Raw genomic sequence first — 13,205 nt, forward strand, 5'->3', positions numbered from 1 at the left:
AATGGTAGGAATTATGGAATTCAGTTATTGAACATTACATAGATTTTACATGTACTGAGTGGTTTCACTGGGTTAGCTTCACTTTTTAAAAATCACTTATTAATTTTACTTTTCAATTATTGTTATTATTAATAAAGTTTATATTTTACTTCCTAATAAATATATATTTAATATATTTATAATGTTAATATTTTATATGCAATACATAAAACTATACCAATAGTATGTCTTATAATATTTGTTTCTATTATTAATAATAAATTATTTGATTATTTTGTCTCTCATTTTGCCCCAATTTAAAAAAACTCTCAATACATATCTTCATAGTCTACCACAACAAATTTCTACATTAACCATATCCAAAAATGTATTTCTTTCTGCATTTTAAGTACATCATAGCTCTTTCAGGAGGTGAGTGTTTAATTAAAGTTTAATCTTTATGCTTCTGAACTCATAGTTTTCTCATTGCATTGACAAAGAGTTCTAAAGTATCTTAAAATGGCTGTGATTTTCCCCCTCTTCTGTGCTATTGCCTTAATTGTATAAATTGTTCTTGTTCTGCTCACTTCAGTAGGTGTCAAAAGACCAACAGGTACAGGGTACTCCAAGCAGTTAAATCCACAGCTAATTCTCCTCAGGTCTACCCAGAGGGAAAAACCCATAGCCCTTAGGCTTAACTGTCTCTCCTCAACAGCAGCTGCACTCCCCAGAATTCCAGAACTCTTCCCTTTTGCTATGAGTCTGCAAACTCATTATATATTTAACTTTACCTACAACATCTTTCAGGAGGCAAATGTCATATTTCATCATCAACTTTCTGGAATCACAGATAGTCATTGCATACTTTTTATAGCTTTTAAAGTTTTTTCTTTTCAGCATTGTAATAATAATAACAACAACAATAAAGGTTTTAGAGGTTTAAAAAATACTTTAAAATATCTATTTGTTCATCACAATGACTCAAGGGGATAGTTCCTATTATTATCTCCATTTTACAGTTGAGGAAATTGAGGTATTCATAGGTAAAGTAATATGCGCTGGGCTACATAACTAGTCTGACCATCTGAAGCAGAATTCAGATTCAAGTCTTCCTGGCCTTAAGTTCAGCTCTCTATCCCTTGTATCCCCTGTCTTTATATGAATTGTTCTCTTAATTCTGATTGTTTCATTCTTCATCAGTTTAAAAGAGTCTTCAGAATTATTTATTTTTATTATTTTTATATTATAATAAAAAGTGTTCTTTGGGGATCTACTCTACATCAATCATACAAGTCTTTCCTTGTCTCTGAAATAATCTATTTCCTCATGTCTTACAGTAAAATCATATTTGTATGCCACAATTTATTCCATTATTCCTCAATTGTGTCACTACAAAAAGAACTACTTTGGATATTTTTTTATATATAGCGTCTCTTCCCATTTCTTTTGAGTATAATTTGTAGTTTGGCTTTATAGCTGTACTTCCTTCATTCTTGCATGTATCTTAGTAACTTATGGGATGGTTCTCTGCTATAGGGGAGAAGAAGGATAGTAGAAGGAATTAAAAAAAATAAAAGATGTCAATACAAATCTAATTTAAATCCAACATGTAAATTACCATACTGCTTATTAAGGATGAAAGAATGTCTAAAACAATAAAATCCTTTGCAAATAAATTGAAAAACCTAATAAGTGTTTTTTTTGTCAATTTTTCCTTCTACTATTATTTCTGACAGATTTTATTTTTATAGTTTGAATATTAAATTTTTTCAAATATGTTGTTGAATATTATAAAGAGTATTGGTGGAATATTTTTCTCTCTAGGCTGGAGATGACAACATAGTTATTGAAGGAATTTTGGATATATTTTGGGGAGTACAAAGACCTATTCAGCTGAAAGTACAAGATGAGAAGCAGGTCCCTTCTTTTGCCACCATCAAGTCATCTTCCTTATTCTCCCAGAAGGGGTGAGTGAGCTATAACTCAGATATCTCATATATATATATATGCATATATATATATATTATATATATGTATATTATTATTATTATTACACAAATGCAAACTATATTTAGACCTGATCCCAAGAGGAATACAAGAGACTAATATATCTCTTTAGAAATATTTTATCTATTAGAGGGATTTTCTATTCCAAACAGGACCTTTCATCTCCAAACTGAGTGTTTTTTAGTGTCCTTACCCTATAGAAACAAAAACCTTAGTAATGTTCTATTCATTTCATTCAGCATCCCTGGGAAATTCATCTAAAAATTATTTCATAGGCAGTTATCTGTGTAAGACACTCAGACTTTTTTCAAAGATAGTAAACTGTTAGATTCCATTAATACTATGGCAGAGCCTCACATAGTCTCTACCTACCAGTTGTGACAATCTTTCCACTCTCTTAAAGGGAGAATAATCATTCTATGTCATTGAGGGTTACCAGCTGTCAATCAGACACTGACCTCTTTTTCTAGCTCTGTTAGGAAACCCCTGAAATGAAGGTGAGGAGTAGCTTTGGAAGAACAAATTCTAAATTATAATGAATAATTCTTTTTTAATCTTGGTGAATTTCACGCAAATCTTTTTAATATATTTTTTAAAACTCTTACCTTCCGTTTTGGAATCAATCCTGTGTATTGGTTCCAAGGCAGAAGAGTGGTAAGGGCTAGGCAATGGGGGCTAAGTGACTTGCCCAGGGTCACACAGCTGGGAAGTTCTGAGGCCAGATTTGAACCTAGGACCTCCCATCTCTACGCCTGGCTCTCAATCCACTGAGCTACCCAGTACTCAACCCTTCATTCAAATCTTGTAGCATTTATAGGATTGGGTGCATTCATTAAGCACAATATGCAATCCGTACTTGAAAAATGGTCCCCCCATTATATATGATGGGGGAAATAGACAACCCTAACACATGCTGCATTTAACATGGAATTGTGGCATACCAATCCTATCACAGTTTCACTGTATTCATGAAAAGCCCACTGACTTTAAAGATCTCCAAAATGAGGGAGAGTGAGCATCATCTACGCCCCATGTTTTAGAAAGCATTTATTGCCACAAAGTGACTGCAAATCTTTAAATATTCAGGTGCCTAGCAAAATGTCTCATTTCTGCAATTTAAATGTTATGAAGTGATAATGATACAGCAAAGAATTTGAACAGAAAGGTTTTCAAACACCATAGAATCTTTATCAAAAAATGTTTTTGAGAAACTCGAATGCCAAGTCTAGAACCCAGGCAGCTTTTCTGTACATCTCAGTTACTTCTAGATGATGGGAGGCTGTAAATATGCCATGGCCCACCGTGATGATGATAGAATTTCACTTGCCAACAACTCCTTGTGTCCTGCCAAGAACCGGCACATTAATTAAGAGAAACAAAAGTTGCTGAATCCCGGGGCGGGGGACTCAGGTGTTGAATGGGGCTCAATTACTATAAAGTTCTTGACCTTCCTACACCTCAGTTACAAAACGGATGAGAAAGGGCGTTGGTGAGAAAGGATGGTTGATGAAGAAGTGCCTAATTTACCCAGCATTTGTGAGAAATAAGATATTTTACATGTCACTTTTCTAGAAAGCAGAAATTCTAAATGTGTTGGATAAAACTGTATATGGGAAATTTTTCTAAACTCTATTGCATACTGTCTTGGCTTCTTAAACAGGAGATATGGAATGTACTTAAATATTTTCTTTATAGTACCTGGCACATAGCAGATATTTAATAAATACTTGTGGATTGATTGATCTTTTTGATAATTCAATGCCATCTTTAATTATTGAACTTTTATGTAGTCTATTGGCCTCAAGGCATGTTGAAGTATATCAGACTATTATTTTCCACTCTGTTAAATGGTCCAACACTAAAGGCTTTTGGGAGTTTCTTTGCTTGGGGTTCTTATAATTGAAGTTTACAGTTTTCAGTCATTCTGCCTCACTATTGTCATTATATGTGCATCTACCACCCTGACTCTATTCTAAAATTTGTGGCTTTGAATTTCACAGAAAACTTGTGGAGGCAGGAGTTCTTATTATCCCCATTTTAAGGATGAGGCAACTGAGACTAAAAAAAAGTGAAGTGGCTTGTCCAGGTTCATATACTTTTTTTTTTTTTAAAGACCCCTTACCTTCTGTCTTAGTATGAATTCTAACAGAGAAGAGTGGTAAAGGCTAAGTAATTAGGATTCGGTTACTTGCCCAGGGTCACAAAGCTAAAAAGTATCTGAGGCCAGATTTAAACCCAGATTCTCCTGACTGGCACTCTATCCACTGTACTCCCTAGCTGCCTCTAAATTTTATATACTTCTGAGGCCATATTAAAAACCAAGTCATTCATTCTTCCAGCATTTTCTCTACTATGTCATGGATGGTAGCATCCTAATATGGATCAAAGTCCCTAGAACTTTATTCCTATTCACTCATTTCCAAGGATACCAGGTATCTGGTTACAAACCACTGGCGCCCCCAGAAGTGGACTTCTCTTGGTAGGAAGTCTTCTAGGAAAAGGAGTTTTACAAAGTAGGACTGCTGAAGGCATTCATGAGTGGGGACAGAAAAGACCAGTCATTGAGTCTGGGGGAAGACGAGGGGCAGAAGAGGAGCCTGACATGTAGGACTCTGAGAGTTTTGAGAGAATCATGATGGCCCCAGACTAGAGTCAGGAGTCACTATCAGGTCTCTTAGAAGGCTTCTAGAGATTCCCGTGAAGCAGCCAGCATCTAACTCAAAGCTTTGGGCCATGAGTTCAGAGGCAGCGATGGTCACAGGAGATTCAGCTTTGTCTCTGCCATCTATTCCCTTCTTTAGCCCAGAATCTACCCACACACACACTGCCATATTGCAACCTTAGGCTCAGAACTAGAGCCTACAATGGAGTCACTCATCATGTCCACTCTGGCAAGGAGGATGAAAGTATAAACTGAGGAAGATGGATGCTCTGAAGACTGAGCTTTCCATGTTTCCTTGAAGAGTGCAGACACAATGGACAAGATGAAGAAGGGTTAGATAAGAAAGGATGTGGTTGACTTCTAGGAGTGTGTAGCAGCAATGTGATGACCCACAATAACTGCTTCTAGGAGAATAAGCAGAGCAGATAGCCCAGTCTTGGTCAGTACTATCCAGTCACCATCATGCTCCACACATCCACGCTCCACAGCCTTACCTCCACCCTCACATTCTCCTCATTCCCTGTCTCAAGGGTAGCAATAGCATTAGATAATATTAGATAATATATTAGATAATATTAGATAATAGCATTATCTGCTGCTCTGTTATTCATTAAAGGCTCCTCTCTTGCTCAGATATATAAATCTTTTTTTCTAGGGAATCATTTTATCATGGCATAAATCAATTAATCAACCAGCCTGTAATAAATAAATACTTTGTGCCATGTACTGTGCTAGGTGCTGTACCTAAAAAGGTAAAAATAATGCCATTGCTGCCCCCAGGGAGCTGATATTTTAACCCCTTACCTTCCGTTTTAGAATCAATAGTGTGTATTGGTTCCAAGGCAGAAGAGTGGTAAGGGCTAGGCAATGGGGGTTAAGGGACTTTCCCAGGGTCACACAGCTGGGAAGTGTCTGAGGTCAGATTTGAACCCAAGACCTCCCATATTTAGACCTGACTCTCTATCCACTGAGCCACCCAGCTGCCCTCACGCTTGTAGCACAATTTCTGATCTTCTTCCAGATGTATTTTGCTAAGAACAGCTCAATCCAAGATTACAACATTGTCCAATTCATTTAGATTCATCTGTCCCTTGGACCTTACATGAGTAATCATGTGTTCAAACTATAATGGACCTGTTTATGGAGAGTATTTTACTGTGTATGGTAGGGGTACCATGGGATAATGGATAGAAAGCCAGCCTCAGACCTAGAGAGAGCTGAGTTCAAACCCACCACTGAGACATATTGACTATGTGCTCCTGGACAAGGCATTTAATCTCTTAATGCTCCTTGGCAAGTCTTCATGATATTAAAGTATAGAATGTGACAACAAGCTTGTATAAAAGCATTTAGTAAGTGTGAAAATTGCATAGGCACCAATCAGCATTGGCAGAGGGAATTAGTTCATGAGGAGTTCACAGCACCCGTCAGGGTACTGTCTACCCATGAAATCTCAGAGCTAGTCCCCAACAAAACATTGACATTTTTTTCCTATCAATGGCTATGCCATTGGCTAATGCCACTGGTCAAGGGTTATAAGTAATATTTACAACAGTTGTTGACGCCTCCTTCCATCTGAACCTAGCCTTGCACTTCTTCTTTAACCTGTCTTATTGTCGTGCCCTCCCTACCTTCAGGGACTCTTTATTGGTGTTTCTTAACACAATTAAGACCCACAAAATATGTACCCACCTGAAGGTGTGGCCCCTGGGTGGAGTGTCCCTCAGCACAAGCTATTATAGCTGCCAGAGATGTCACTGATATAACGAATGCTTCATTTCAGGGGCATGACCCGCTGGGGAGAGTTTGATGACCTCTATCGCATTAGCGAGCTGGAGAGGAAACAGAGTGCTGTGGACAAAGTCGAGGATCCCCAGGAAGGTCAGTGTCAACATCTTTCTTGGTATATGTGGTATTCCTTGGAACCAATGACTAATGGATTCTCTGCAATCTGTCTTTTTATGCATTACCTCCAAAAGATTTACTTGGAAACCACCTTTATCCTTTGGTCTCATAATATATGCATATGTGTAAAATAATTTGGAAAGGAAAACATTCTATGCCAATGTAAACTAGTATTTATGACTTTTGTTTGATGGTGGTGGTTTGACATTTGGGAGGATCCCAAATTTTTATCTTTTAAGATATTGTTTGAAAGATGGGATGGCTCTCTGTGAGCAAGAAGGAGATAGATATAGGGAGAAAGTAAAGTAATATTAAAAAATCAATAAAAGTTTATTTTTAAAATAATATGGAGGACAACTCCCACATGTAAAGGAGATCAGACATCTAACAGAGCTGTCCCACATGGGACAGATCTCTTGAGTAATAGAATTCATGTGTATAATGAAAACCCATAGGTGTGGAAAGGAAAACTGAAGCAAATTTTGGACTTTCTACCACTCCAGTGGAACAAATAACAGTTGGAATGTTAGAGAGAAGATATTGACAAGAATGACAGTTGGTGGGGGAAGGGAAACTTGGAGAGTTACAGTTGATCTAGAGGACTCATTTCCTGGGACTGGAAAGAGTGCTCTCTCCCTGTCTCTGGGTAGAAATTCCTCTATTCTTGATTGTCCCAACTGTGTAGTCTACCTAGATTCCTGTGATCCTGTCATCAAACAAAAGAATTTAAAGGAAGAGGTTTGAACTGTAAGGTTTATCTTTAGGAGTGTCAGCCCAAAAAGACAGGCCCAACCAGCTCTGAAGGTCAGAACCTTTTTTTCCTCTTGCTGTCTACTGCTAAGGACTTTGAACTTAAGAAAACTAGCATAGATTAGCATAGACAGGAATAAAAGAAACCCTCCACCAGCCTGTGAGGCCTGGCTTCAGCTCAAAAGCTGAGAGAGACTCAGACCCAATCTAGGGAAATCCCAATTCCCTCTTCCCTGATATCTTCCCAATCCAAACTTGTTATTAAAATTCATCTTTATTTAAATAAACCCCAGTCAGATAAGAGGACTATCATTTCAGGGGGACGAAGAGGGAGCAGAACCTAAGGATAGCCATTCAACAATAAATGGTCCTTATTGAATCTGGGTGACCTCGGTCTGGGGGGAGGTTTATCCCTCAGAGGGGGTCCATGTTTACCTGTTCTGGGGTATCTTCAACATTAATCAATAGAGAAGACATCCCCTCAGGCTATCATTGTTGGCCCATTTCTCAGGAACCCCACTTTTCAAAGATAGCCTCTCAGCTGGGGGTAACTCTCTCCTTTTACCTCACCAGCATCCAAATTCCCTCTATCTCTTCAACTCCTCCATTCCCTGTTACAAAACCTTCCATATCCTCTGTACCTCTTCAATCTCTACAATCCTTTAAATATTACAGTTTTGGCAGAGCCAGCTAGGTTTTCCAGGCTATTTTTGCCAAAAATTTGGGAAGAAGAAGGCAGTTGAAGGTGTCAGGGAAGTTTCAGAGAAATCAGGCCTACATACATTTCAAAAGCCTGTGTGACTGTGGAAAGCAGCCATTTTGAGAGCAGTGTTGAGTGCAGCTAATCTGCCTAGCAACACCACAACCAATAAGAAACCATTCCTTCTGAAGAGAGGAAGGATCTTAAAGGGCCAGACTTTTAAAAAAAAACACTTTTTTTTCCTTTGCAATTGACTTTTCAAGATACAAGATGGAAAAGAAATTATTACTTGCCATGGGTTATCTAGCTTTGATTGGACATTCCTTTTAATAAGGTTTACAATTTATTTTTTGTCAAGATTCCAGATTATGTTTATTTTCTGTTTAACATCTATGAAAGTTTTCAATGACTGAAAATTAGTGTCGATCACTTGATTTCATTCATTCCCACATATGCTGGAGCATTATTCTCCTTAATCCAATTATACTGTGCCCTGAAAAAAAAAGGTGTGCATCTAATTTATGGGGGAAAAGCAAAAGACAATGAAATGGCAGTGATGGCTTTAGCCATGAGGGAGGAGATGACACAACTAAAAAAAATGATAAGCAGCTGAGGAGAAACAAAGTTACAAAGATATTAACATACAACAAAACATGCCTAAAAATAACAATATAGCTGAGCAAGAAAAGACAGATTGGGCTGAAGGGGGAATACCAATATTGCCACTAAAAGATCAAACAAGCCTACAACCAGATAGCGGCATAATTCATATGAAAACACATAAGCTGTTTACAGTAGCAGACCTTGAAAGTCTGAAAAAAAAAAGGATGCCTTCCTGGTTTTCAGAGCCTGTGCGATGCTTGAAAGAATTTAAAAGAGTAATTAGGCTTTATGATCCAAATTTCCAGGACACTGAAATTCTTCTCTCAGAATTATTTTCAAAAAAGGAAAAGCAACAATTCATTGATGAAACTAGAAATAATCCAAATGTAACATGATGGCCAGAGGAAGGAACAGACTTAGAGTTATCTAATAATGAAAATCTGCATTATCTAAAAAAGGCCAGAGAAGATCTATTAGAGACAATGAAAAGTTTTTCAAAAAGGCCAGATACTTGGGGACAATTTGAGAAATTGAGAAAGAGAGTGGGGAACATCCATCAAAATTCCTTGACAGGGTGACTGAAGTAGTAGTAGAGGATGTGCTTGGCTTTGAAAATTTAACAGAACAAAATCTCCAATATATAAGGAGACAGTTTGTGAAATTAGATCATATTTTTAAACTTCAGTGTCCAGACTGGGAAACACTAAGTCTGGAAGATTTAAGAAAAACTGCAATTTACATATTCATAGGTCATAAAGAAATCCTAAATGAAAAGGATGAAATAATAAAAGAGCTTAAAACCAAGCTTAAGGAGGCAGACAGCACAATTAAACAAAAAGAAATTGAGCAAATAAAAAATCTAGCCACTCTGTAGTCATACAAACCCACAAGAAATTATACACAAAACAATCAAATGAGAAATGTACCCAAATGTTTCTTATGTGGAAAATTGGGACACATTGTTTGAGAATGCTATTTAAAGGTACAATTAGTCCAAGCTAACAATAAAAAGAGGTCCTGGAAAAGCAATCTAAAGTATAACAATAATACACAGACTGTTGCAATTGTAATTGCAAGAATTCATTGTAAGCACCAGATTTAGAAATCATGGAGAGATATATCTAACAAGGAGCAAAAGCACATTATTCACAAGTAGTTTCAGGAACTGCTAAACAATGTCAGTTATGAAGCCAGGTATATGGGGTAACATCAAAAAGGGAAAATGGGAAAGGAAATGGGGAAAATGAAAATGAAGGAGACTGAATGCAAATGGAATTTGGAGGTCCAAAAGCACAAAATAAAAGGAAAGAGCAGATAGAGGAAGAAATCCAATTAGATAATGATGTAAGAGATTAGAGAGAAAATTTTTGGAACAGTGGAACAAGATACAAAGAAAGGGGAAGGAACAGATCTGGCAACAGACTGTAATATACAAACCTTAAACTTATTAGGACATTATAACTTTAAAAGCAAAGAACATGAAAGATTAGATCCAAGCAACACTGAATTGCAACATGTCTCAGAACCTCATTTACAGAGAATGATGGGTTCACTCTTCAGTGTTTATGGGCTTTTCTTTAGCTCAATTTTCCATATAAGAAGTCTTGATAAATCTATTGCTAAGGACTAATCTGAATTCATATAGTCTCTCTTTCTTGTTGGCTCCAGGGCTTTCCTCTCCATCTTTCTTCTACTGGAAGGGGAAACAAATCTCCTCCCTCTACCAATTACATCATTATGAAAATTATGCTATTAAAGATCGAAGTCCTGAAACCTTTTTTTTAATATCAAGTAGGAATGACATTTTATTATTTTTTTTAATACATCCTTTCTGTGTTAGGAACAATTCTAAGACAGAAGAGTAAGAGTAATTGGGGTTAAATGACTTTCCCAGGGTCATACAGCCAGGAAGTGTCTGAGGGCAGATTTGAACCCAGGTATTTACAATTCCAGCCCAGGTGCTCTATATGCTGTGCCACTCAACTTCAGAATGAGTTTTGAAACAAGGAAATGATAGAAATTAATTGGGGAATCATTCAACTGAAATGCTAGCTATCTCTCTTGGAAACTGAATTAACTTCTTTCCCCTTTAGTCCTCCCTTTTCTTGGGGAGAATGGAAATAAGAGTTAAACATGAATGGGGTCAGTTAATGATAGACCACTTTTCTACTAGTGACATACATGGGATGGGTGTCTCACCTACCCATATCATAGTTTGCTCCTTCAACTATCAACTGATTTTTTTTAATCTTCTGCAGCTCCTCTCTGTCATTCCTTTGGTGCCATCACCTCCTCTCGGGTTCATCATCAAGCGTTCACCCCCAATATTTACCTGGTTACCTATTGAAACAGCCTAGGATGCAGACCCAGTCTCTGCCTTTTCAGAAGAGCAGGAATAGCTACTCAGCCTTACTGACTCCATGTTATCCTTTTTTTTTTCTGAAATTCACTTAAATTGAATGATATGGGCAGACTGGTTACCACTTTCTGCTTGGCCATCTGCAGAACATTAACAACCTAAATCATCCCTCAGAATATCCCTTATTTTAACAGTTTCCCAGAGGGAATCCAGGAATAACCCAAAAAGCAAGAGAATGTGGACACAATCTAATAATCATCAATTCTTCTTAGATTATGTATCTTATAACAGCAGCACCCTGAGGCCTCAGATGAAAGATGAACCAGACTCTCCCATGCTATACAGAACAATGAGTGAAGCAACATTGGTGAGAAAGAAGGTAAACCTTGGCAAGATACAGAGGAGAGATCAACAGAAGCACAGGGTGTCTATTAACGGCCACTTCTATAATCATGAGGTAAGTTAAAAATCAATTGGCAGAAAAGGGGTTGTGAAGTATGGGGCATTCAAGATTGTAAGGGGATTGACTTTTATATATTTAATCTCAAAATAAACTTTCTCTCCTACCCAATTCCTCTCTTCTCCCATTTGATGGAAGGAAAGGCAAGGGAAGGAGAAAAGAAAGGGTAAGGAGAGAGTTAAAGGAAAGTCTATAAAACAACTATTCATATTCAAGCAAAACAAATTCCTATACTGCCATTTCCAAAGCACATATTTCATTCTATACCCTGTGTCCCTCATTCCTCTGCCATGGATGATATAGTAAGTTCTATCATTGATCATCTGGAATCATGAGAGATAATTGTGTTGATCAGGGTTCCTAAAGTCTTTCAACATTATTTTTAAACTGTTTTTACTATAAATAAATAAGTAAATGTTGTCCTACTTTGGAATATAATTTTTACCAAATACTTGGGGGTGGGGGGAAGACCTCATTTTATTTTTTTTTTAAATATATTTTATTTGATCATTTCCAAGCATTATTCGTTAAAGACATAGATCATTTTCTTTTCCTCCCCCACCCCCACCCCCCATAGCCGACGCGTAAGTCCACTGGGCATTAGATGTTTTCTTGATTTGAACCCATTGCTTTGTTGATAGTATTTGCATTAGAGTGTTCATTTAGAGTCTATCCTCTGTCATGTCCCCTCAACCTCTGTATTCAGGCAGTTGCTTTTTCTCGGTGTTTCCACTCCCATAGTTTATCCTTTGCTTATGAATGGTGTTTTTTTCTCCTGGATCCCTGCAAGTTGTTCAGGGACATTACACCGCCACTAATGGAGAAGTCCATTACGTTCGATTATACCACAGTGTATTAGTCTCTGTGTACAATGTTCTCCTGGTTCTGCTCCTCTCGCTCTGCATCACTTCCTGGAGGTTGTTCCAGTCTCCATGGAACTTCTCCACTTTATTATTCCTTTTAGCACAATAGTACTCCATCACCAACATATACCACAGTTTGTTCAGCCATTCCCCAATTGATGGGCATCCCCTCGTTTTCCAGTTTTGGGCCACCACAAAGAGCGCAGCTATGAATATTTTTGTACAAGTCTTTGTGTCCATTATCTCTTTGGGGTACAGACCCAGCAGTGCTATGGCTGGGTCAAAGGGTAGATATTCTTTTGTCGCCCTTTGGGCATAGTTCCAAATTGCCCTCCAGAATGGTTGGATCAGTTCACAGCTCCACCAGCAATGAATTAATGTCCCTATTTTGCCACATCCCCTCCAGCATTCATTACTTTCCTTTGCTGTTATGTTAGCCAATCTGCTAGGTGTGAGGTGATACCTCAGAGTTGTTTTGATTTGCATCTCTCTGATTATAAGAGATGTAGAACACTTCTTCATGTGCTTGTTAATAGTTTTGATTTCTTTATCTGAGAACTGCCTATCCATTTCCCTTGCCCATTTATCAATTGGAGAATGGCTTGATTTTTTGTACAATTGATTTAGCTCATTATAAATATGAGTAATTAAACCTTTGTCAGAGGTTTCTATGAAGATTTTTTCCCAATTTGTTGTTTCCCTTCTGATTTTAGTTATATTGGTTTTGTTTGTACAAAAGCTTTTTAGTTTGATGTAGTCAAAATTATTTATTTTACATTTTGTGATTCTTTCTATATCTTGCTTGGTTTTAAAGCCTTTCCCCTCCCAAAGGTCTGACATGTATACTATTCTATGTTTACCCAATTTACTTATGGTTTCCTTCTTTATGTTTAAGTCACTCACCCATTTTGAATTTA

At 37.3% G+C, this 13,205-nt stretch overlaps 1 protein-coding gene across 2 annotated transcripts in view; it reads left to right on the forward strand.

Moving 5' to 3' along the window:
• The window catches only part of RASSF6 (Ras association domain family member 6), a 64,843-nt gene that overhangs the window by 32,817 nt on the left and 18,821 nt on the right, over positions 1-13,205 (forward strand). For both annotated transcript variants that reach the window (XM_056803342.1, XM_007495666.3), the window contains exons 4-6: positions 1,804-1,946; positions 6,432-6,529; positions 11,238-11,422. In XM_056803342.1, the coding sequence (XP_056659320.1) occupies positions 1,804-1,946; positions 6,432-6,529; positions 11,238-11,422 (426 nt within the window). The remainder of the gene's footprint in view (positions 1-1,803; positions 1,947-6,431; positions 6,530-11,237; positions 11,423-13,205) is intronic.

The sequence above is a fragment of the Monodelphis domestica genome, chromosome 6 (genome assembly GCF_027887165.1).
Source record: "Monodelphis domestica isolate mMonDom1 chromosome 6, mMonDom1.pri, whole genome shotgun sequence".
In the NCBI taxonomy this organism is placed as follows: Eukaryota; Metazoa; Chordata; class Mammalia; order Didelphimorphia; family Didelphidae; genus Monodelphis; species Monodelphis domestica.